Source organism: Chamaea fasciata, unplaced genomic scaffold (genome assembly GCF_029207755.1).
Source record: "Chamaea fasciata isolate MVZ Bird 193981 ecotype frontalis unplaced genomic scaffold, bChaFas1.0.hap1 SCAF_6, whole genome shotgun sequence".
Classification (NCBI taxonomy): domain Eukaryota; kingdom Metazoa; phylum Chordata; class Aves; order Passeriformes; family Sylviidae; genus Chamaea; species Chamaea fasciata.
Genome location: NW_027094091.1, coordinates 49,468,141 through 49,494,089, shown reverse-complemented (window position 1 = coordinate 49,494,089; position 25,949 = coordinate 49,468,141). Strand labels below are relative to the sequence as shown.

General features: G+C 43.0%; 2 protein-coding genes across 2 annotated transcripts; both read right to left on the bottom strand.

Annotated features, from left to right (window-relative positions):
• Positions 1–2,634: 2,634 nt before the first annotated feature.
• Positions 2,635–8,468, bottom strand: LOC136291349 (alcohol dehydrogenase 1-like). The gene is made up of 9 exons (XM_066186326.1): positions 8,220–8,468; positions 7,201–7,302; positions 6,855–6,996; positions 6,389–6,476; positions 6,057–6,276; positions 5,667–5,927; positions 5,235–5,364; positions 4,773–4,911; positions 2,635–4,341 (listed from the first exon to the last, which is right to left on the bottom strand). Exons 1-9 carry the CDS (start codon positions 8,235–8,237, stop codon positions 4,317–4,319), a joined length of 1,125 nt encoding a protein of 374 aa, XP_066042423.1. The 5' UTR covers positions 8,238–8,468; the 3' UTR covers positions 2,635–4,316.
• A 3,390-nt stretch (positions 8,469–11,858) lies between these two features.
• LOC136291348 (alcohol dehydrogenase 1) lies at positions 11,859–23,315 on the bottom strand. The gene is made up of 9 exons (XM_066186325.1): positions 23,167–23,315; positions 20,277–20,378; positions 18,965–19,103; positions 16,815–16,902; positions 16,487–16,706; positions 15,528–15,788; positions 14,909–15,044; positions 13,495–13,633; positions 11,859–12,066 (listed from the first exon to the last, which is right to left on the bottom strand). The coding sequence occupies exons 1-9, from the start codon at positions 23,182–23,184 to the stop codon at positions 12,042–12,044; spliced, it is 1,128 nt and encodes a 375-aa protein (XP_066042422.1). The 5' UTR covers positions 23,185–23,315; the 3' UTR covers positions 11,859–12,041.
• Between the last annotated feature and the right edge of the window lie 2,634 nt (positions 23,316–25,949).

Below are 25,949 nucleotides of genomic sequence, written 5' to 3'. Positions count from 1 at the left end.
TATTCCTTAAAACATCCATGTCCTACTCCAGTCCCCCAAACTTGCAAACTCACCACTGATGTGAGGACAATACAGGTTTGAGAATTGCTGTCTGCCCTACTTGTAGTTGTTAAGTGCCATGGGGAGCTGGCACCTCTGCAGAACATTTGAAATGTATGTAATTATTGCAGGGAGTTGATACTGAGATCCAGTTGCTGTGCAGCTTTTGGTATAGGTTTCAGACAGGAGGTTGTTGTTGTTTTCTTCTTATCCAGGTAATAGAGGGAAAATAGGATCAAACTTGTATGTCAGCAGGCACGGATTTAATGAGTAACTTTTTAATGGCAGATCCTGTGTATCTACATTCTACAATAGGTGCTATCCTGACTTGCTGTACATGTGCATATATTTTATCAGTTTTAATATCTGATCTGTGAGGTCAGATGTTAGTACACACAGACCTCAGAGTGTTTGTGTTCATCTTGGTAGTCAGTTTTCTGTCCCCTTCTTTGTGTTCTGTTTGTTTGCTGCCTGTATCAAAGAGGTGGAAAGATGGAAGACAATATGAGAGAAATCTGTGTGGAATAGACGCTGAAATGCAGTAATGAGGGCTAAGTACAAATCTTATCTTTTCTGCTGCCTGCAGCAGGCTTCAATAATTTTTAATTAAAAGTCAGAGCCCGATATTGGTGCCTTTCTTACTGACTCAGCATTAAAATTCTGTCCACGGTTTAACTGGGCACATGTCTCAGAGACCATTTTTGCATGCTACTGTGAATGACAAACCAGATCATATCCTAGCTGATATGGCTTTGCATTTGTTAGGAGTGTTGCTAATTCACTATTCTATAAGATGCCTTCCTGCTTTACTTTCTGTTAGAACAGAAATATTGTGTAGCTTGTAGAAAATGATAGCAGAATTAGGAAAATGATGTAAGGAAAGTGGGAGTTAGATCCACCCAAATATATTGTACCTAGCAGGGATAAAAAAAAAATAACCCTAAAAAAGTCTACTAAAAAGAAGAATTGATTCAGTTCACCCAGATTAAGGAGAAAGTTTGAGGGGGAAAAATTGTTAAAATAGAGAACAGGACTGTTACAGCAGCTGCTGATTTTGAGTCCACGCTGCCATAGACTGATGGAATATCTCAGCTTGGGGGGCAACCATTAGGATCATAGCCTTGCTGCCTTTGTTGTTTTGGTTTTTTTTTTGTGTGTGTGCTTAGAATGAATTACTTTGTCAGACCAGCTGTGATCATCGTATGTCCTACAGAATTTCCCTCTGCAATGTAAGGAGAAAATTTTTAATTTATGATTTCTGATAGCCTAGGCATAGCACCTCTAGCACCCACAGTTATATGTGATGAAACAGAAATGCACGTGTAATGTGTCTCTCCCATTATGGTCTGTAGATTTCTCTGAGGTTGTTCCAAGATCTAAACTGGACGAGGAGAAAAGCCTCCAGACTAAGATCAGGATGTAAAGAGAACGAATCTGAATCAAAGAAGGAAAAATTAGGAGAGAATAGTAAATGGCAAAGTGAGAGGTCTATAGTAGATACTCATGGTGACATCTCCATTATTTGTTTGCCCCTTGATTCTCACCCAGAGCCTCTCAACTGTGCCATTACAGCTCCATACATTCCAACCCTTCTGTTACATACAGTGCCACCCCCTGGCCTCTTCTGCCCTGCCCTTCCCTCCTGAAGAGCCTGTAACCATCCAACAGGGCACACCAGCGTAGTGGTTTTGGTTTGATTTCTCGGCCAATGCACCATTTACGTGGTGGTTTTATGTTTGCTGAATTGGGAGAAAAAGGTGAAACAGGCTCAACTTAAAAGTAAAAACAGATAGATTTTATTAATGTACACTAAGAAAAGAGAAAAAGAAAAATGAGACATTCAAACACCTTCTCCTCTGTTTCTAGAGGGTATGAAATGAAGGACACGCACGCAGTCACGAGTCTGGGCAAAAAAGAGGGGAAGTTTATTTCTCGACCTCGATTTATAGAGATTCTGGACATTGACCAGGGACTGGACAAATGAGGTTGACACCTCTTTTAATTACACTGGTCAAACTAGAATTTATCAATTGTCCCTCCTCCAGAGAGGAATGTAAACAGGAAGAACAGTTTACAACACATTACTTTTGTTGACATAAAAATCTATAAAAAACTCTACTACAAAAATGCAAACATCAGAAGGCTGAAAAAGATCAGAGGGACACTTGTCTACTACAAACTGTTCACTTTTTCACTCAACACAGAGAGAAAACTATGATTTTCAGTCAGCTGCAACTATTTAAACACAATTTTCCATCACTTTAGGAGAGGAGCTTCTTTAGTTTATGGAGACATGCTACAAGAAAAGGTCTGGTGGCTTTCAACATCATAAATCTGCGACTACTTGGAATTTTTGCAGATTCTGTGCAGTCCTACCCATATAACAGTTTTTCAAGCTGCTTATAGGCTTCTGTATGTTTGGGGTACTGTTTTAAGAATGCTTTTTTAGTATAAAGCAAGGATTCTCTTCTTCTGTATCTAAAATCATCCTTATCTCAAAAGAAACAAGAGACCTCTTTTTATGCCCAGGACCCAGGGCTTCAAAATCACTTTCTCTCTAGAATTATTTTTGTCTCAAAGGCTGAGACCTCTTAATTTTTCCTCAGGAGTGGGGGACATACTCTATTAAAATTCTCAGTTAAATCTCATTTTTATCAGTACACACAACCCTTTGGCTAGAACTTGCATTCCTCCAAACAGCATTATGATATTACAAGAAATAGTTTATTTCTCCATAATTCACATCCGGAGAAGTTTGGTCAGAAATGTCCACTTTTTCCATCCTTTCTTCCAATAGTCTTTATCAGTCTTTTTGTTGCCTTTTGTCTCATACTGTTTCTCTACATTTAAAATCACTCTGACTTCTGTGGAGGAGGGAAAAGGGTTAATGTCTTTGCCCAGAGGTTGTTTTTCCCCTCCTCTCCAGCTGACTCCTGGAACTTCAAGGCCGCAGGTGAAGGTGGGGAGGGGGGGGGAGGAGAAGGAGCATGCTCAGGAACGCTGATGGATAACCCTCCTCCACACCTGGTCATATCTAAAGCAACTCAAACTTGGATCAGCTCCCTGGAGCTCCGGAGAAAGATTCTCAAGATTTTCTCCTCCCTCGGACCAGAGGCTACGGCAGCCAAGCCAAGAGCACGGCCGCCGCGGCCCGTGGCGCAGGGCCAGCCCTGCCGGTCTGCAATCCTCCTCCTCTCCCCGGGGGAGGAGCCGGGGGACAAAGGGGACACTGCCGGCCCAGGCAGCTGTCCCACAGGCAGCGGCCCCTGCTCCAAGGCCTGGCCCCGGGGGGCCTAGCTTGAACTTCTGACAAGGTCACGTTAATTCCTCGCCAGCCGGAAAAGGAAAACGGCCGAATCGCCTGGGACCTTTGATTTAAGCCAGGGTCTCCAGAGGCGTGGAAAACACTCCTATTCGTCAGCCAAGCTATCAATCCATGCTATAAATTCCTTAAGAAAAAAAACCCCTTCACATTCATGCTAAACCACTACACCAGTCACAGGACTTGTCCCAGCAGTTTCACTTATGCCAACAAAATCAAGTCTCTGGCACCGGGCAAAAGCTTCCAGGTCAGCATTGTTTGTTCCTCAAGCGGCATTCCTTGGTATAAAAACATTTCCACGTGTGGTACTTCGTAGCCAACACTTGTGAAGCAGATGGAGGGATCCCATTAGTGCTCCTTTCCTCAGGTTTGGGCACACAATGCCACTGTTCATCACTGGCCAGCCGGGCATTTTCTCATTCCCCTTTCCAGCCTAGTTTAAAGCTCCCTCAAAGAGCCCTGCTAGCTCCTGTGCTAGAGCCCCTTTTCCCCTCTGAGAAAGGCTCATGCTGTCAGATGTCTGTAGACCAGGTGTTGAATAGATCAACCCACAGTCAAAAAACCCAATATTTTCTTGCTTACACCACCCTTGGAGCCATGCTGATGGATCTGCCTATTCCTGCCAGTATAATTCCTTGTTACAGACAGATCAATGAAATCACTACCTGTGTTCCTGCTGTCAACCGATTGTCCCATGGCCATGGAGTCTTTTTGATTGAGTGCACTGTGTCAGATGAGTTTGTTTAAACGCCTTTATTAGTAAAAGCACTTTCCTGGGAGAGACATCCTTCTGCATCTTGTTCAGGGACAGCTGGAGCAGCAGTAACACCAGCACCGCTGAATTCCTCATTCTCATCTCCCTGTGCCCTACAAGGAGATGCTGCTTGGGAAGGGCCCGGGCCAGGAGAGCATCTGCTGCGCTGGTCCCTGTGCTCGGCTTGGTTGGCTGCGTCCTTCAGAAGAGCAGGACAGTGCGGATACTGAAAAGTGGAAGGGAAGGGAGGGTTTGCTGCAGCTCAGGAGCAGGCAGTGGGGCAGGCAGGTGTGCCTGGGGACCGGCCACTTCTTTGCCATCTAGCCTCTTCCTGACTGAGCTGCATGAGGCGTGCAGGAGCAGGGCAGCCTTCAAATCCCTGCTGAGGGGAACCCCTCAGGGGATAAGGCCACAGGATGTGTGCTGAGCTGAACCATGAGCAGGAGGGTTCCCTGTGCCGAACGTGGGCTCTTCCCTTTGGGCTAGGGCAGGTCTTGCCACCGCTCAGCTGTGAGGCCCTGCTTCCCCAAAAGCAGAGCAGCACCAAGAGGCACAGGTGCTCTTTGGGAAGCCAGTGTTACATGCTCTGCCTGTTGGAATTTTAGGAGGAGGAGTTGAGGTGTTGCTGAACCTCACTGCTGCTGGTCAGGGTCTCACCTTTTTCCTGCACGTAACAGCTCAAATCCCTCGTTCACTTTAGCGAATGGCAGCGTGTGCGTGATCAGCAAATCTGGGTCGAATTTCTTCTCCAAATAGCTGGAAACTAATTTGGGGATACTTTCTCTTGGCTTCCAGCCTAGAAACAGGATAAATCAGCTGCATGAATAACAAGAGAAAGGCTGTTTTGGTAAGGCAGTGTTAGTGTGAGGGTCAGGACTGAGTAACCAGTGCTGGTGCTAGACTCCTGTGAGAGATTTTCTGCTCTTTAGGATGAGTGGGTTACTGTGTCAAACAGGTGGAGGTTTATTTGCATGTGTCATGCTGATTTTCAGTACAGATAACGCAGTGCTGCTCTTTAGTTGTTTTCTACTTGAAAACCCTCTTTTTACTATTTCTGACTTGTCAACAACCATGAATGGAAAAGCTGAAATATTTAGATTGTATTCTTAAGGTTACTACCTCCAAACGTAGTCCCCTTCCATGTACGTCCAGTCACCAGAAGCATGGGATCGATGGAAATCTTTGAATCCAATACCCCAATCATCACACAGACACCAGTGTTCATATTGCAGGAAGCCAAGGAAGCAATCTGATGGGACAGGGAGGAGAATTAGAGAAAGCCCTGATGAGTTGTTCAGGGGAATGCTCTTTTTGTGCCATCTCCTGCTCCTCCCTGGTGATCTGAAAATACACATCCCCCCTTGGGAGCAGACCTGGAGAGCTTGTGGCCTCTTTTAAGATTTGTACAGTTTTATCCCCAAGCCAACAGCCTGCCTTTCTGCATCCAGCAGTGCTGGCAGCGGGTGTGGAGTTTCCCATGGGGATGGATTTTGCCCTGAGAGGATCCTGTGATGACCTGGCAGTGAGGACAGGTGCTGAAGTGTCACCTACCATGGTGTCCGGGTGCCCGACGACCTCAAAGGAGTAGTCCACGCCCTGCCCGGTCATCTCAGTGAGCACCTCCTGGATGGGCTTCTGGAAGTCTCGAGGGTTGATGCAGTCGGTGGCTCCCAGCTGCTTGGCCTTGGCAAACTTGTCCCTGTTGATGTCCACGGCAATGATGCGGGAAGCTCCAGCTGCCTTGCAGCCCATGACAACAGAGAGGCCAACGCCTCCGAGGCCGAAGACGGCACAGGTGGAGCCTGGTTTTACCTGCACAAATGGGACCCTGTGAGTCTCCAGTGGGAAGAGGAGGAGGAGGAAGTGGGGAGGTTTCTTTTGCACAGGATTGATGAGGTTGTGAGGGTGGCTGTGGTGTGCTAAACACGCCTAAATACCAACCTTGGCTGCATTAATGGCAGCCCCATAGCCTGTGGAAAACCCACAGCCGAACAGGCAGACTTTGTCCAGAGGTGCTGCGGCATCTATCTTGGCAACGGCGTACTCTGGGACCACGGTGTATTCTGCAAAGGTGCTGATCCACACAAAGTGGTTGATCTGCTTCCCTTTGCAAGAGAAGCGGCTGGTCTTGTCTGGCAGCAGGTGTTGTGGTTCACAGAAGCTATGGGGACATATATACATTTGTATTTGATTTACTAAAGCACTAATGGGGCCGTCAGATTTGTCATAAAGTCAATCCAATGTGGGTGTAGGGGAAGGCAACGGAAACTCACTGGAACTTCTGGCAGAAGTTGGATTCAGGATTCCGGCAGAAGCTGCATTCCCCACACTGAGGGATGGCAAGGGGGATCACTTTGTCTCCTGCAACAAAGTGGATCTCTGTTAGGCAACTCTGCAGGCCCTCAATGCCTGTTGAATCACCTGTCCTGAGCCTTCTGAGGGCACAAACCTACCATGAACCCTCTGCTTTCTCTGTGAGGATGAATGCTGCAGGCCCCACTTGTCTACATGAGGATCAGACCAGGAAAGTGGACCTGTGTCTTGGTTTGGGAAGACAGGTATCTGCCAGGTAAAATTACAATCAGAGGCTTTTTGGCAAAGATTACAACCTGAGAGTCCAGTGCAATGAGTGTGCACTCAGCTTTTTAACCACTGACTCAGGAGCAGGGGGAAGTTTCTGAGCTTGGCAGAGCTTTGAGGCCTGAATCCTGGGTGTGCATCTGAGTGTGTGTTGGTTACCTGGTTTCACAGCGGTCACTCCTTCTCCAGTGCTTTCCACAATCCCAGCTCCTTCATGGCCTGGTATAACTGGGAATTCCACATTAGGCATGGAACCTTTAATAACGTGATCATCTGAGAGACAGATGCCGGTGGCCACAATCTGTTTGGAGAGGAAAGAGTAAATGGTGATTTCTAGAAATAGTCCAGCTTCTGTTAATCTCAGTTTGTGGAAGGATTTTCCACAGAATGTCTCTGGACATTTAAGACTCATGGGTGGACATAGATCACTTGGTTATACCCAAGGTACAGCCACAAGAAGAGCAATTCCCACAAGGGAGAAAAAATTTTTGAAACGTATTTTTACCTTGATCCGGACTTCTCCTGCCTTTGGAGGGGCAACTTCCACCTCCTCAATAGAGAGTGGTTTTCCCGGGGCCCAGGCAACAGCAGCCCTGCACCTGATAACCTGGAAGCAGCCGAGAGGAATACATTGCAGGGAAAGGTTTACCTTTGGCAAAAGGCCAAGACAATTGTCCTATAATCATCAAAGCCAGAGCTGCACAACATGTGTCTCTGCACAACGCAGCACACATTTCTAGAGCTACACAACTGTCCTGTGCTGTTTTCTGGGGGTTGCTGGTTGGGTGGGATGTGCTGGGAGAGCAGAAACATTGGACTGCTCAGCTGTATGTGAAGCCAAACAATATTCACTAAACACTGGCTTCGTGTGAATTGCAAAATGAAGTGACTGGTTTATCTGGTGTACGGGACAGATGTGACAGCAACATGAGCACTTCTGCAGCTTAAGGCAAGCAGGACAGAACAGTTTCAGTGGGCTGAAGCTACCTAAAAAGAGCTTACAAAACAGTCCCAGCCTGACTGCCAACTGAATAATTTCTCTCCTTGCCAAAAGGATGTTTTGAGTGTGACATCACTCAAACCCTTCTGGATCAACTCAAAGCAGTTTGGCATCAGCAAAATGGAGCTTGCAGCTTGAAAAGGGTATTGCCATGGACAAGGCTGAGGGCAGGAGATGGGTGGCTGAAGAGGGCACCGCTGAAGAGCTGCGTTTGCTGCCAGAGCAGGAGCACAGAGTGGGATTGAGCAGGTGGATGCTTTTCAGAGCAGCACAATTCCATATTTTGTCTCCTGAGCGGGTGGGCAGGACAGAGGGGGAATGCACTACCTAACGCAGGTCTGGACACGTGCAGTTGTCCGAAAGCAGAATCTGGTGAAATTCGCAGGGGTTTGGAAGAGGTGGGGGAGTGAGGTCAGAGGAGAGAGGAGGGCACGCCGAGTGGTGTGCAGGCTGAGGCTTTTGCAGCGGATGTCACCAGGAGCAGGGCACCTCCGGAAGAAGGATGGGAAATGCGATGTCCTTACTTTTCCCGCAGTGGCCATGTGGTCTTAGCAGGGCTGTGTCTGTCGCTGTCACAGGCAGGAGGGAAGCTGTTGCCTCGGCGTATTGCAGAATCCCCCAGGCGTGGAGCGGGAGCAGTCCCGGTGCGGCACCGTCGCTGGAGAGCGCTGCTTAATCTGTGCGGATGCTGGATGCCGAGGAGCTCAGGGAGTGCTGAGGGGCGGAGCTGGATAGCGGCAGGGAGATGGATGGGGGCAGAAGTCCTCCAGGGAAGCTTTTATCCGTGACTCTGACCTTGGGTCATTCCCTGCCCTCTCTGCCTTAAAGGCACAGAGTGCTCAGAAAGATTTTTTTTTTCCCCCTCCAGTTGCTTCTGGCAGGTGTGGAGGGAGATTTGCTGAAACGCTGGGGCTTCCTTTGGCGTCCCCTTTTGCCAGGTTGGAGCATTTGACCTGGTGGCCATTCACACCACAATATTTGCAAAGAGGTTAAATTTTTTAAAAAACACATGAAAACATAAGAAATGGCAGTGAAAATGTGGTGTGGTGGACAAACCCACATGTCCTCCTGGGTTGAGGCTTTTACTGTCTGTGTTATTGCTGCCATTTTCACCAGAGCAGTAAGGGGAGAGTCTGTCAAGAAAGGATTTTTTTTTTTTTTTTTTTTTCCCCCCAAGGACACATTTGCATCACTCCTGTGTAACCAGGTTTGTGTGTTCACACCCTCTGGGCTCTTTATGTTCCCCCAGAGCTGCTTTCTGCTGAGGCCCTGGGCAAGGTGATGTATTGGGGTGATAGGATGAGCAAGAGCCTGTTGGAGGACCAGGCTAAGATGAGCACCATGTGTGTTTGGGAACTGCTTCTGTGTTTGGCAAGATGTCAGCCCCATGTTTATGTGCTCAGTGGACTGCCCGCAGAGGTTTGTGTTGGTGCTTGCTACTCAATGTCCCAACCCTGTTTCATGATCTGAGGAGGAAGGTTGGTAGCAGCTACAGGACTCAGAGTTGGCAGGCCAAGGCCCCAGCTCTCAAGGTCCCTGAACCCATCTCCAGCTTCAGAGGTGCAGCCCAGCTGCCCTATCCTGCCCCAGCAGCTGTCTGAGCTCTTGCACAGAGCATGGCAGCCCTGTGGTGTGACAGTGGTCCCAGCCACATGGAAGTGCTGCTTGGCATTCAGTTCCCGAGCCCTGCTGATCAACCCAACCTCTAGGTGATGACATACTCCTGTCTTGGAGGTGAGCAGCTGGCTCTAGAGCAGACATACATTGTGGATCATTTTTATCTGTATTTCAGATGCACAGGGATGTTTAGCAGTTTTTTCCAAGAAATTTCTGCTTTTTCATACATTTGTTTGCACACCTCTGGTAGCCTCAATCAGACCATGAACCATTATGATGATATATAATTTCACAGGCATAAGGAGTTTTAGAATGAAGTTTTAAAGATTTTCAATATTCAGCCTGGTCAACCTGCTGCATTAAAACTAAATAAATCTATCATGACTTCCAGTATGATTTATGTATCTTGTTAGAGAAAAAAAAAATCACTTATCAAGAGCAATTTTTTTCACTTGTCCAAAGATGTGATAATCCCTGAACAAAACATGGGCTTGTTGTCTCCCAAGTATCTGTGTAGCACATTTGTTTTTTTTACTGGGATCTGTGGTCTCCATCTGATAACCTGGAAGCATTGGAGGGAATTATGTTGCTTGGGAATGATCATTTGGCTTTGATGCACTGTTAGGGAGCATGATCTTAAAAGCATTCGAAAATAGAGCTGCCCACTGGAGCATGTGCCATTTCCTGGGGGTGTGTCTGGGTGGGTGGGATGTGGTGGGAGAGCAGAAACATGGGAGTGCTCGGTTGTATGCAAAGCCAAGTGATGTTCAGTTAAACACTGCCATATTCTAAGGTCTGAGGAAACACCATTTGAGCTTTGGCTGGTAGTTAGATTGTTTCTTGGGAAATTACTGGATTTTTCATGTCTTTTGTGGATTTTTCATGGTGTCATCATGTGCTAGTGGACAGTTGGTGCTCTGATGGGGCATGTGGTCTCTATTAGCTCCCAGGAAAGCTCCTAAATGGAGGCTTACACAGAATTTGTGCATGAGCTGTCCAGAGCTGTCCAGAGCTCCTGGACCCCCCTGGAGTACCTCAGAGCCAGAGTCATTAGAAAGGGCTGTCAGAAACCTTCTGTCCAAGCTATAGAATCACACAAACAAATTCATCTTCAGCTGAGTGCTGACGAGGGTCTGCAGGGCAAAATACTCTGGGAAAGTATGAACTTTTTGTTGTTTCCCAGTCAGAATACACTTCATTCCTCCATGTGAAGACTGATCTAGATGGCTGCCTTATAAAATATCCCTAATAAGAATGATTTAATGGGTTTATTATTTTGGACTCCAGCAACTATCCTATTAAAGATAGTAACATACTATTCTTGGCAGATGACAACCACAAAAATGGGCTCTGCATCATCCTGAAGAGGATAGAAGTGAAGTTTGTTGTACTTTAGCTCTTTTACACTGACAACTGAAGTTCAGCTCTCAATTCTTGTGTAAATTCGACTGAAGTTCAGCTCTCAGTTGTTATGTAAATTTAGTTTGTAGACGTGTTTAAGGATCTTCATCTGTTAAACTGTAATTTCTTCTCCTCAAAACATTAAACTAGCTGTGCCACTCAAAGACTCTTTCTGCTGACACAAACAGGTATGTCATCAGTAGCAGAGTCTCCTTGCTTCACAGGCTCTTTTACTCAGCTGCCATGCGTGTGAATGCCTGCAAGCTCTGATTAGTGCGTGCTAAAGATATGTCAATGGTGACCATATCTGCCAAGATACAAATAGCCTCTGTTCCTGTTTCTGAATTGCAAAATCAGAAAACAGTAAGATGCTTTATGTTTGAGTTGTTGCAAACTGTTACCTGTCACCTGTTTCTTCCCATTTATTCTGTATTCATACTTAAGAAGTTAAGAAGCCTCCCCTTTGTATAATGGAAACAAAAAACAATACTTGATGCACATTGGTATTTCTTCACACTGCTTCCCAAACATGAGAGGCACCTGTATAAACTGGCCAAAGGTCTAAAACCTGATCAACACTGATCAACAAATAAAACAACCCCAAGAAAGAGGTATAAAGGTAAAAAAAAACCCACAAAACCCCAAATACAAACCCCAACACAGAATAACAACACACCAGTTTTACATAAAATGTTTGGGAGTGTTAATCTGGTAAAATACTCCATGGAGACATGGGAGTATCTGAAATGGAGATGTTCTCCAGTACCTCAGTCTATGATTTACTTAAATTATTAATTCAAACACATGGTCACCATAAATTTTAATTTCTGCTATATCATTCCTTGCTTATTAGGCACTGGAATAATACAGTCATTCAGGATGGATTCACAGTTCTAACCTATAGTTTTACTATGCTGAACTACATGTACAAATTTGTTAAGCTTGCAGTGTTATGGAAGCCTAAAGAAACACTTTCATTACTTTTTATTTTATTAAAAGATTGTATATTATAAGTAATTTTTAAAAATCCAACAGGTGTTTTTAAAACACCTGTGACAGGAGCAAGTCCTGTAATTCATAACTGGCTATTAAAAAAAATTGCAGCACAATAGAAAGGATTTAAAACAAGAATGAGGAGAAAGAGGTAGAAGGAAAAAGATGGTTTAATTTATAAATTCTCTGCTTGAAATGTGGGGTTTGAGCTTGATCCTTTTATTCAAGAGTACTGGTAGATCTTTCAGGAATCTCTTGGTTTCATATAAGTTGTATTGGAGGGTGATGAAGTTCATACTGGTGCTGAGTCATCTGCTGCTTAACGTCTGGGAATCTTAAAACGTCAGGACACTGCGGATGCTGCAATACAAAATGATAAGTTAGTAATTAGAAAATCCCCTGGGCTGACATCAGCAAAACACTGCTGTTTTCTCTGATAATCTGCGCTACTGCTTTCAAACAGTTACTCCCTCCCTGCCTGCCTCTGCCCCAGCTTGCAGCAAAATGACAGAGCGGATGCCCAAACTTTGCTGCAGATGTAGAGAACAAAATTCACAGAAGACTGCAAAGCAGTCACTGATGAAGCCTAGAGCTTCTGGTAATTAATTACCAGCTACAGCCTGAGAAGTTCCTCAGAGAGGGGCTTAGACACATCTTTCCACTTACAGGGTAACGGGTACAGCTTATTCTGCGCGGAAACACTGAAGTATTACACTCTGTAAAAATGATCAGCTGCAACATGCCTACATCTTCAGGCTGACTACCAGTATTCTAGCAAAGCTGCTGACACTTCTGTCCTCACCACTTTCCTATTTGTTATACTAAGAACTAAAATGAACGTTTATGGCCTGTGTAAAATAAGGACAATCAAAAAAGGAAGTGCATGCTGCATTGTTAGAACCTGAGAACAAACCTCAGGGGCTAAAATTCTTCTGTTACTTGTTTTTTATATTCAGAGTGAGTAACGTCTAAAATAACTGCTAGCAAATTTCAATGAAAAGAAAACATGAATATAATTCTCCAGACATTGTAAGTTATAAACACTTAGAACTTTCAAAAAACGTAGTCCCCACACATACTAAGATATACAAATGTTTTTCCTACTTCTGCCAAGGACAATATTCAATTCCTGTGGTGAATCTTGTCAAATGTTTTTGTCAAAAAATATTTCCAATTTCAATACCCTGTGAAAATAGTCTGAGCTGAACTTTCACAATATTTGAGGAAAGCACAAGAGCTAAATTCTGATTTTGCAATGTAGATGCATACCAAGGACTTTCCTTTTTAAAAAGCTCTGAAGTTCAAGGTAAAGTACCCAGTGACTTTAGGACCAATTGGACTGGGACTTTATTCCCTAATTCACAAGAGGAATAGGCTATTTCTGTTTCTGTGTTCCTGCTTCTCATCCTGAAATGTTTCTTGGAATATGATGTAGTTAACCCTTGGCATTCAACAACTTGGCACTCCCATGTTCACTTGGTTGTGTGCTTTTTTCCAATGGGTACCGGGAAGGGACTTCCTTAATTGTGTAGTCTTTTCTCCCTCTGACATCCAGTGTCTCTGCCCAAACTTAGAATCTGAAAGTTCCTCTGCAAGGGCCCCCTGCATTTCACGAGCTGAAGGTTTGCTGGCTTTATTACTCCAGGTGCAACCCATGGGAACACTGGGAGGCATTAAGGGGCATGCTGGGCTACCTTCCCCATTCTCTGCTGTGAAGTCAGACTTTGTCTTACCATACATCTCCTTTAGGTTATTTATACAGAACCTTTACAATGAAACAACGTTTACCTCTTTCCTGTCCTTAGAAGATCAAATCCTTCATTGATCTTTGTCCAAGGTAGTGTGTGGGTTATTAAGGGATCCAGAACAAATGTTTTCTTCATGTAATCAGCAACCAGTTTGGGAACTGCATCTTTACTCTTCCAGCCTGAAAAAAAACATACAGAAAATGCATAATGAAATTAAAATGCTTCTGAAAATACATAAAACCCAGGGCAGCTTAAATTTTTAGATAAACTTTCTGTTGCAGTCTAATAGGATGAAATGTGGCAGCGTGGCTTTACCTTTCTAACACAGTGTGCCAGCAGGAAACATAGGACAAAGTGCAGCTATTCTACATATGACAAACCTAGCAGAATACTAGTACAAATGTCAGTCTTTGCAGAATCCAAACTTTCCCCCACATTAAATACTGTTTCAACTTAATTACATTTCATACAAATGCCAGAGTGCTGACATCCATGTTGATAAGTTGAAACTTGATTGTCTGCTCAACATTGGGGAGTGGGTGGTGGATGTGTCTCTCTTTTCTGACAAGCACCACTAGATAAAGCTGTCATAAATAGTAGGATGCCCTTCCAGAGGAACCTGGTTGGTCTCTGCTATTTTATTCAGGTGTCTTTTGAATACATGGGAGGAACTGGTTATGAGTGAGAAAACCTGTTTTTGGAAATAAGTTTTCTGTGGCCTTTGTGTTGACTGAGCTAGGACTAGCTGAGTGTAGGAGTGCTGAGAGAGCTCCAAAAAGAGAAAAAATGGGAAGGGACTGTTGGCAGCTGGCCAGGGGCTAAACTGGGGTCTGACCTCTCTGGAAATCAGTTGAGTATAAGCCCTGATGTCCTTTAGTCCTGATTCTCCATCTCTCCTGCTGTCTCTCCCTGTCTTTCTATTCCTCTTATTCTCCTTTTTGCACTTGCTCTTTTTCTCCCTTCCCTCTGTCCTCTCTTCCTCTTTATGATTTTCTTTATTTTCCCCTTTATCTTCTGTCCTTTATCTCCTCTTATCTCTCTCCTTATCTTTTTTCTTCATCTTTATTTTCATCCATCCTCCTCCCTCCCCTCCCCCTCATTTTCTTTTGCTCTTTTGCTTCTCTCCCTTTTTTCTCATTTTCCCTTCTTCTTTCTTCTTTCCTCCCTCTTTTTCTCTATTTTCTGCCTTTTTATGTCTTTCTTTCTCTGTCTCTTCTTTTCCTCCCTTTCTTCCCCCTCCCTCCTTTTCTGTTTTTTTCCTTCCTTCTCTTGCCATTCACTAACAGTTCCCCTAATTAATTCCTTTTCAACTTCTTTGTCAGCAAAATAGCCATCAATACATCAGTACCAATACAATTACTTCTAATAAGACAGCCTAAGCAATTAATTTGATATATCATGTTTCATTCAAGATGATTTACAAGTTTCCCAAGACAGTTAAATCACGTCCTTACCTCCAAAGACGGAGCCTTTCCAGCTGCGACCAGTGAAGAGGAGCATGGGATCAAAAGTGATTTTTTGTGCTGCAGGGGGCACTCCCACAATCACACTGACTCCATAGTTACACTGGCAACAGGCTAAGGCTGCAGTCTGCATTAGAAACAGAGAGACACCCAGAGTCAGGCAAGATTTGTCCTTGGGCCACAGAAGTTTGAACTCCATGTCCTCCTCTCAGGGCTCTGCTTGCAATTCAGTTTTTGTAACTGAAACCACATAAAAATTGTCCATTGTATCTGCTCACACCACTGTATCTACTCTCACTGGTTAAGTATATCTTAGCCCATTTTGTCTAAACTATTAGTGATAACCCATTTCTGGAGAGCAGATAATGGGCTGTGTGAAATGTAGCCACCCTGGTTTGGCCAGGGCACTACAGTGAAGTTCCCTTTCCTAAATTTCTGAGCATGCTTCTGCCCCTGCATCTCAGTGGCTGATAGCTGGACTTAACAGGTTTGAAGTCAGCTTGGTACTCTGCCAGTGGCTCCCAGCTCCTCCTCCTCGGTGCTTGGTGGCCTGGTGAAGACAGTGCTGACGAGCTAATGCCTCCTGTCACCCCATCTTTTGGTTACATACCATGGTATCTGTACGGCCGATGACCTCGAAGGAGTAGTCCACACCCCCGCCGGTCATTTCAATCAACACTTCGTGAATGGGCTTATGGAAATCTTTAGGGTTGATGCAGTCGGTGGCTCCCAGCTGCTTGGCCTTGGCAAACTTGTCACTATTGATATCCACGGCAATGATGCGGGAAGCTCCAGCCACCTTGCAGCCCATGACAACAGAGAGGCCAACGCCTCCGAGGCCGAAGATGGCACAGGTGGAGCCTGGTTCCACCTATAATAACAACCATGTAAACATGGCATATTGTTACAGGCTAGGGAAGGCACCATGCATTTCCTCATTATCAACATGATTTCACTTAAGCCACTTCTTGCAATTTAGAGTTTACCTGCTGAGAAGGAATTTGTACATGCATACCTGCTAGTGCAGTAGCCATCTGTACAGTTACAATGCTACATGTTGACTAAGAGTTATTGTCCCTAAAATACATTTCTGAGACCAGGTTTTCCTTATATGTCTCAGCTTCAGGTTTAAACACACATTTTTTAAATGATGCTTTATATTCCAGTGATGTTAAGATCTGTAGGGTCACTCAATTGGAGATGGTGCCGGCTCTAAAACTCACATTCATATTTTGCTACAATTGTGAGTGTTGCCCATCTAGGCCTCTGTGTATTCCTAGACTTCAGTTACAATTAAAAAATGAACTCTGTTGTAACATTTTTCTAGGGGTGATAAAGCTATGAGGGAAAACAGTATAGATTGTAGTAAACAATTTTACTGGATTTTGAAGTGAAGACTTCTGAGTACTCTAGAGACAGAATCTGAAGTAGGCAAAGAACTAGTATCTTATTTCCACACTGAACTAAACAGTCTATGCCTCCTGGCTGCTATGCTGGCAACCCACTTGCAGGCTACACAATCTTGAACAGACACCATAAAATATCAGAAACACCCACCACCATATTTACCTTGGCAGTCTGCAGAGCAGCCCCATAGCCAGTGGAAAATCCACAGCCAATTAGACAAACTTTTTCCAGAGGAGCAGCAGGATCAATTTTGGCCACAGCAGATTCATGCACTACTGTGTATTCAGTGAAGGTACTTGTACCAAGAAAACAGTAAACTGCTTTTCCTTTACAAGTAAATCTGGTGGTGCCATCAGGCATTAATCCAGCACGTGTACCAAGGCTGTTTGAAAGATGACCAGAAACAATGGCAAGTGAAATTTGTTCTTTGTACTCAGTTTTGGATAAAGTCAAATCAAATTAGGGTTGTAAGTAATCCAGCAAAACTTACTCAGTTTCACTGCACAGGTTACCCTTGGTGCTTAAGCAGCTCTTGCACTCCCCACACTGTGGAACAAAGAGTGGAATAACCTTGTCTCCTAGAAATAAAACAGTAATGACAGAGGATTAAAAAAGGTAAACAAGAAGCATGCAGGTAAAAACATGAAGCAAATGTATTTAATCCCCAGGAAAATATGCACTAGGTTTTATTTCCTTCTGCTGCATTTGTAAGATGAACCATCTCTCTGTGTTTTATATAAAAGACATAATTAAGGCAATGTTATGACAACTAATTTTGATATGCAAAATTTCTGGTGTCTTTCCAAAGAAATGAGTTAGACCTGTGTCACAAAACCATGTTATTTACTGACACTTCTGAAGTACTTACTCAGCAGTTTAATGCACCTTCTGTGTAAAAAGAAGGTAGTAATACACCTTCTTTCAGTAAAGCAACAGAGATAAAAATTGACATCCACTAGACAGCAGATTGCAGTGCCAAGATAACAGGGCTGTAACCTATGCATACAAAGAATGGGGAATTAAGCATTATTTTGCCAGTCTTTTTGAGCACCTTTGCTATATAGCAATCCTATTACTGTTGCATTGAGTAATAGGCAGGTAAAATATTTGTCTGAGAAGCAGTGGCACACACAGTCTAAGCCAGCATCTCTAATTCTTTAGCACAATTATGTGATTAACAAAGTAGCACATAGTTTCCCAGTGCAATTTTTTACTCCTACGCAATTTCCACAGCAATGGTACATGGTAAATATCTAATAATCTCTAAACAGGTATTTCCTAATACATATCAGTTTATGATTTGTCCGTTCTAAAATGTGGCTAATCCTTGACACATTGAAAGTCAAGGGAAATTTTTTGATTTCCACCAAAAACTGAAAAATACCTACAGAACATTAAATCCCCCCACTACCTTGACCCTGATTAAACTTAGAACTGTGATATGGGCTTAATAATGATTTTGCTAAAGAAACATTGCACAAGTTGAAACCTTTTTTTCAGAACTTGGAAGTGTAAATTAAGCAACATCTGAGAAATGTGATTTTGTGCATGTATGTGTTCAGGTCAGCTATTTCAGCTCACCTGGAAACATGGGGCAGCTAGAATTAGGCAACAGAGAGATTTATGAACCCAGACATAAGAGAAAAAGCAGCTAGAGCTGTCACTGAAATTTGAAATATGCATATTTGTTTAGAGTTAAAGCAGAATTCTCTAATAAAATTTTCTGTTATACACACCAACCTGCTTTGGACAGACTTCATACTTGTCAGTATGGGCAAAGACACTGGAAATACAGAGGTGTTAAAAGTGGGATACTCAGGTATCATAACAAACTGCCTGGAAATTGAGTGATTCTGTGTAGATTATTTTCACTGCAGATTTTCTCTTAATAAATTAGCCCTTGTTTGAACTTCTTCAGTCCTATAAAAGTGTAGAGGAATCCCATCTCATCTTGCAGCAGTTGGCTGAAAATTGTCATCTTTCACTGACTATCCACGCACTGTGGTTCAAAGAGAATGTAGGGAGAGGAGCAGCTGGTCCAGATGAGTGTCCTCAGAGCAATCCAGCCCTCAGGGAGCAGTGCTGCCTCACCTGCACTGGTGCTGCCCACATGCAAAGTCTGCAGCAGAGTGGGCATCCAGTTGTTCCCTGATGCTTTTAAAGTGAGGTAAGACCTAAGTTCCGGTCAACTGAAATCAATGGATTATTTAGCTTTTAGGAGAATTAAAAGGTGCTTTGACATGTTTGTCATCTGGTGCTTTGTTTGCCTTATTCTTGAGAAAGGTGAGCTGTATAAACTGTGTTCAGAGAACTTCAGCTAATGCCTGATATCATATGAACAACAGCAAAGACTGCATGTTCTTAGTCTCATGACAGGAAAAGCACCAAGTAGGTGGAAAGCAAGCTGCAGATGTTTTTGCCAAAACCAAAAGAAATTGAGTAGAAAATTCTGAAAGTAAATCAATATTGGGGACACAGAAAAGCGTAAACAGTAGGTTTATATCCTTTGAGGTATCGTTGAAAAAATTGAAATTGGAATATTTTTCCGTGCAGTAAAAGTACTCATGAATATAATAATCTTTGACTTAAGGAAGAGTCTGGAAACTCAGCACAGGGTTTGTTTTCACTGTTGTTTCATACCTGGTTGGACTGAAGTCACTCCCTGCCCAACACTCTCCACAACACCAGCTGCTTCATGCCCAAGAATTATTGGAAAAGGCATAACCAGTGCACCAGATACCACATGGTCATCAGAGCGGCAGATCCCAGTGGCCATGATCTGATTCACAGGAAAGAAGAATATTTCTGCATTTAACTATGTCAGGTCATGTGCAGAAGTGAAATGATATTCTGCATTTGGAGAAGCCACTTGTTTCTCTCCAAAATCCAATATACATACAATAAATCTACAGGTAAAACAAATTTACTTGTGTGATTGAAGATTTTCATGGTATTTATTAGTCATTAATCCACAGGGAAAAAGCTACTTTGTGAATATTTGCTATGCAGTACTGAGCTCTATAGGGAGTTGGATGGATTTTCTGTAGAACCAATGTTCTAGCAACACAATTATATGGGGAGAACAGAATAAATTAAATTATTCCTAATATTTATATAGAAATACTTGAAAAGTGTGTAATATTATATAAATATAGTAAAATTGTGTAAATGCATGTTAACTATCACATTATTTATAGACACAGAAATATTGTGTATATTGTGTGTTTATTATATCAGATTATATGACAATATATAATAGACATTTTATAAAAATGATGTATTACACAATGATCTTATATTCTAGATAATACATAATAATTATATTATTGTATTATGTATATATTTAAAATATTTGGACATGTTACATTAAAAAAATTAGGCTACATAATGTTTTATATGACATTTTGCCTTTTCTTGCAGCTACAACAGCACTATTTCTTTTGAAATATTCAGGTATGTTTACAACTTTTATTCTGACAAATGGATTTGTCAACCCCATGGGAAGGTTTTCCTCATGTCTGTAACACTTGAAACTGGTCAAAAATTAAGGCAGCTGCTGAATTCCACTGAGGCCAACATGCAGGTAAAAAAGGAAGCTCCCAGGCATAATGAGCTATTTCCTAGCACAGATTCAAACAAAATAAAAGAAATTATCCTGTTCCACACTACAGGAAATTCTGATTTTTGCCTTGTACTGTAATTTTTTCAGGCTATTACAAAAAGAGATGTCAGTAAACAAAAAATACAGCCCTGAAAAACTTTTTTTTTTTTTTAAAGAACCTCATTATCAAATTAAGGACTTTAAACAGGTTCCATAGGAGCTCACTGATTTGTAACTACTTTCTAGTAGAATGTTTTCTGACTGGGTTTTAAAAATTTATAGAACTAATTCTGATTAAAAGCAACATAGATTGAAAGTCATAGGAGTTGTTTTAAATTTTATTTTCAATACCTTTATGCGAACTTCATGTTCTTTTGGTGGGGCCACTTCCACTTCCTCAATACTGAATGGTTTATTGGCTTCCCACAGCACTGCTGCCTTGCATTTAATAACCTGCAAACAGAGCAAAGAGAACAGGAATGGCACTTGCTTTTTCAAGTCACTACACAGACATCCATTCTGCATGTGAAAGTCCTGCTCATATTTGTGGAGAAGATAGGGAAGCTACAGGGAAGAAAACCAAACCAAACAACAAAAAAAGTCAACACCAAAGGTCAGTGTAAGCCTACTTTTCCCCCCCACCAAGATCATGCCTGACTTTGCTCATATTTCTGTCACATTAAGTTTTCAGCTGCATGTGTAATAATCTCCTAGGTAATAGGATACCTTACCAATTCTCACTGCTCCTTTGCTAACTTCCTTGGTCAATTTCTTTTGCTGTATTGGATTACTTGTCTGTATTTGTTTCTTCTTGAAGATGGCACACTAAATGATGTCATTTATCAGGCTGTGATAAAGTCTGTATTGCCTAGAACTGCCTGTGTTGGGAACTGACAAAATTGCTAAAAACGGAATTCAGAACCTAGTACAGATTTATAAACATTCTAGTAGAGCCCAAGTTCTGCCATGAGGTGATGGCTGAAAGGTCACCTGTGCAAGCTGATGTAGGACTACACAGAGATAATCTTGAGGAGTCCCTTTAAGTGCAGTATTATCCACCATAAGGTACCCTCCTTCTCAGAAGGGTTCTCTAACTCAGGTGGATTTACTACCCAACTATCCAAGACAGGTTTTTTTTTTCATCTCCGCGACTGAAGTTTTTGTCCACTAACTCTTCAGGCTTTGTCCTGGTAATGACAGGTCTTAGGGCTCCTCTGACCATCTGCCACTGAGAGAAAAATGCCCTCAGGGAAGAGAAGAGTATTGCCCACACACATCCCAGGCTCTCAAACAGATTTCCTCCCTGCAAGCTCAATCCGAGTATATTCAAAAGCAGTGGGATCTCTCTGTCCCCATAATTGCTGTTCCTCCTTGGAGGTGTTTAAAGATCTCATCCTAGGTCTTTAAACAACCCCGGTCCCTGAAATACGATTTTCCTGGGTGACACATTATAAAGTCCTCAGTCATTCTGTGAAATCTACTGCCTGCAAGTGTTCGAGTGGCATTATCTTGAGAAGGAAATGGAGGGGAATCAAATCAAGGATGCAAGAAGTTTACACATGCGTATTTATCCCGTGTGACTGGGACAACTTAACACCAGTATGCTGCACAATTCACAGGGGAAAACAACAAACGAATTTTTAGTATCAAAGCTTTTGAAGTAGAAGTAGAAATAATGTCTGATTATCCACAAACTGAAAATTGGTAACAAAGAAAATAATTACTAGGAAATACTAAACGTATGAAATAAAAGAGCAGACTTTCAGCAGCTAGATACAGAAGTGGGATGGGCACAATGCTTTGAAAAAACTGCCTCAAGAGATATTTGCAGTAAATTTAAATTTAATGTTTCAAGGCAAATGTGATTAGTGAAAAATTCACGAGTGTGGTCAAAGGTCACATTTCAAAGGGCACCAACTTACTTTAAAAAAAGAAGGCAGTTCATATATTTATATTGTATCCAGTGATGATTTCATGACTTGCAAAGCACATGTAGTGTTTCTAGGAACAAAGGTGGCCAAAAAGTGTGGATTGCCGAGAACAAACAAATCTTCCCTATAATTAGACATTAGTTAATTATGCATTGTTCTATCTGTTTAGTCCCTGTGAGCTTTTACCGTTTGCAGCAGGATCCCACAGATGCAGCAACAACACACTGTCACCCCCTTCATCTGCTGAGACAAACTGCCTTAATGGTTTTTTCTCTGCTCCTAGGTTCTACCAGCCGTGTGAGTTACTGTGGCAGGAGAGGGCAGGTGTAGAAACGCACCCTTGTACAGGACACAAGGACTATGCTGCTTGGTTACATGAATTGCACTGTAACTCCCGTGTTATTCCAAGATAAACGCAGTAAAATCAAAGCAGTTAAGCTACATCACAACATTTCATTTACTGTGCTCCATCCAATGCTGAGTAGAGGACTGAACTTGGTGAATTTACCTACAAGTAAGCTACAATTAATTTTGCACTTGCAGTATTTCAAAGTTAAAGAGATTTCTTTTTTCTTTCTCATTTGGTTTTAGAATAGTGAATATGGCTGGCAGTAACAGCAAATGATCCTGGAACTATCTTAAGGCACATTCTAGCAAGGCACATGCATTCAGTTGTTTTCCATTTTGCGTTGCTTGTCCCTTAACCCCTGGGTGTCTGTTAGCATCTCGCCAGCAGTGCAAGAAGGAACATGTACTGGTATCAATACCTCCATCTCTCTTGTTATCTAATTTCTAGCAATGATGTAACTACTCATTTCAATTCCAGCTCAATATTGCATTGCATGTGAAATTCACCTCTGGTATTTATTAACTAAAGTTTGAGACTTGTTATATGCATATTCAAATTTAATGACTGCCCTAATGCCAGCACAATTCACCCTGAAATTTAACACAGTATTAGCTTATCTTCTTTTTAGAAAACAAGATAATAGAAGTATACATAAACTAAAAATTAAAGCTAATGTAGGATCTCAGAAGCTGATCTGTAGAGCAGATAAATGCATTGATCTATTCTGGTGCTGTTACCTTTTGTTGCCTCAAATAAACTATTGCCTTGAAGAGTTAACAACCATTTCCTAGGAAACTACAGCACCCTGAAAATAGAAGCAACTCTTCTGTACCAGCTTCATCCTAAACTCTAATCTGTGCTATACCACCAGGACTTACAGTGTCCCTGCAAAGAATTCACATTTAAAAATGCATTACTCAGCTGCAGCGAAGAAACTTTCCTAATACAAACTATTGCTTACTTTGCCTGCTGTGCTCATGTTGACCGGTGTGTCTGTTTCAAATCTTCCCACTGCTGATTTCTTGCACCAAGAACTCAGTCACCCCCAGAGCAGCTGGGTTGCTGGTACCACAAGTCCTCTCCAGCACACTGGAAGCTGTCTGTGCGAAGCCCTCCCGCAAGTGGACTGCTCTGATCTTCTAGCCAAGCCTCCCAGCTCAGAGTCCCACCCCTTAATCAGAAAAAGTGCTAGAATAAGAGTAAACACTCATCTGATGAAACCTCACTCTTTCAGTGCCTCTGTCTTTCTGATTCCTTTGTCATGCTTTTCCCTACCCTTTTTTGCAGCCCACTGTGGTTGCCCTCAACATCATGGGACAAAAGCAACAGCCCTAGCTGGAAGCTATTTCCCTTTTTCCATCTCCATGGAAGCTGCCCTCCAAACCCACTACTCTCAGTGGCACTGTAGGTGCAAAGAGAAACAGAGAGAGTGACTCTTGAATTCATAGCAGCAGGGACACAGTGAGAACATGAAGGCTTTGCTGATGAACTTTGGTGACACTTACAAGAGCCCAGCTCATCTATCAAAACATGCGATCGTGCAAGCTGCTTAAGAAACATACACTGACTGGGTGGCTGTGGCTCTATCTGCTCCTGAATTCTTAGTTTTACAGTCCAGCTACTCATTAATCTGTTGGAATAGCTTTCACTTCACTGTGTCCAAGGACAATGTGCCAGCCATGCTGATGGGAAAACAAAAACCAGTAAGTCAGAAGTGCTGCGACACAATGTTTCTTCCCACATGCAACACCCTGCTTGTTTTGTGAGTGCCTGACCTGCTGGTTCCATCAATGCCCACAGGCACAGCCCCCATCACTGCTCAGATGCCTACACACTTGCTCTCTCCTGGCACTACATGCTGGTGCAAGGGATTGGGTTGAAGTCAGCACTGCATGCTGTTCCTGGGGACTTCAAGGCTCATCCATTTTTAAATTATGCCCTGCATTCTGAAATCAAGATTTTTCCTTCAGAAACAAGTAAAAAAGAGGTAAGATGCTGCATATAACCTGACTAGTAATTACTAAGTATAGCAGTCTCTCATGTTTACCTGTATGACTGTAATTAATTCAAGAAGAGATTCTTCTCTTCCCTAGTTGTGCTGGCTGCACTATTTCTGATCCAGGCCAGGATGCCATTTGCCTTCTTGGCCACCTGAGCACACGATTCCTCATGTTCAGCTGCTGTCAACCAGCACCCCCAGGTCCTTTTTCTCCAGGCAACTTTTCCTGTAGTGCTGCCTGGGATTGTTGTTACCAAGGGCAAGACTTGGCCCTTGGCCTTGTTGAACCTCTGTGCTGGTTTTGGCTGGTGCAGAGTTAGCTTTCTTCACAGTGGCTGGTTTGGGACTGGGTGTTGGATTTGTGCTGAACACAGGGCTGATAATGTAGGGATGTTTCTGTTATTGCTAAGCATGGTTTACAGAGCCAAGGCCTTTTCTGCATTTCATATGGCCTCACTGGTGAGGAAATTGGGGATGCATGGGAGGTTGGGAGGAGACACAGCCCAGACAGGTGACCCACACTGACCAAAGGGCTATCTCAGACCACATGACATCATGCTCAGTATACAAAGTGGGGGAAGAAGGAGGAAGGCATGGACGTTTGGAGTGATGGCATTTATCTTCCCAAGTCACCATTACACATGGTGGAGCCCTGTTCCTGTTAATGTATTTATTGAAATATTTTTTATTGTCTTTAATGGCAGTAACCAGGTTAAGTTCTAGTTGGGCTTTGGCCCTTCCAATTTTCTCCCTGCTAAAACTCATAACATCCTTGCAATCCTCCTGAGCTCTCAGCCCTTTCTTCCAAAGGCCATAAACCCTCGTTTCTTATTCTGAGTTCCAGCCAAAGCTCTCCAGTCCTCTCAGGAGGTACAACCTAGAGATTTACACTTCCTAAAATTACTTGTATTAGAATGAAGTATTTCTAGTCCACTCTACTCTTTGATGTTTATCTTTCTCCTTTCCTCCCTTCTTTTGCACTTAATGATTTTAGAGGTCTTTTCCAACCTTAAGTGTTCTATGATTCTTGTAAAGTTCCCATCCCTTTTCCTTCTTGGTTTATTTCTCATATCCCTTTAGATTTCCTTTCCCCTCAAAACTTTCCTTATATCTTTAACTATATGCATATCAAGGCCGTGACTTTTTTTCTCCAACTGAGAATATTGCATCAGACAGTGGACGCTGTCTGCAGCCTGTGCAGGGATAGATGTCATGGTCTTCAGGCAAAAGGTGACAACAAAAGAGACTGCACAGGGTTCCAGTGAACATGAGCAGACTTGCATAACCATGCTGCAGGAGCTACTTTATTTGTCTTGCTCCGCCCGATTCCTGAAGATAAATGAGGGTGAGGCTCCAGCTTGGGGCATACAGTGCCCTTGGCATGGAGGGAAACCACAGTGCCACCCCTTTATAACTTGCTTACACAGGCCCTCGGCTCAACCCTTTGCCAGAAAATACTTAGCTGATTCCTAGCCCCCTCCACTTTTAGGGCTGCTCACTATGGAGAGAATTTTTCTTCATGGTTATCTACATGTTGTGCAATTAAAATCTCTTCTTTCTGGTGACCAGTGGCATGACCCAAGGGGATGGCATGAAGTTGTGTCAGGCGAGGTTTAAGTTGAATATTATGAAAAGGTTTTTCCCCCAAAGGGTGGTTGGGCACTTGAATAGGCTCCCCAAGGCAGTGATCACAGCACCAGCCTGACAGACTTCAAGAAGGGTTTGGACAGTGCTCTCAGGCTCAG

Bases quoted from the DNA above. Each gene is read 5' to 3' on its own strand.
- LOC136291349 (XM_066186326.1), bottom strand. The intron at 6,997-7,200 runs GTAAAAATACGT...CTCTCCAAACAG, and splicing joins CAGGAGAAGTCCGGATCAAG to ATTGTGGCCACCGGCATCTG. The intron at 6,477-6,854 runs GTAACCAACACA...ACTTTGTTGCAG, and splicing joins AGTGACCGCTGTGAAACCAG to GAGACAAAGTGATCCCCCTT.
- LOC136291348 (XM_066186325.1), bottom strand. The intron at 15,789-16,486 runs GTAAATATGGTG...TTGTTATTATAG, and splicing joins CTGCTCTGCAGACTGCCAAG to GTGGAACCAGGCTCCACCTG. The intron at 13,634-14,908 runs GTAAGGACGTGA...GTTTTTTTTCAG, and splicing joins GAAAGGCTCCGTCTTTGGAG to GCTGGAAGAGTAAAGATGCA.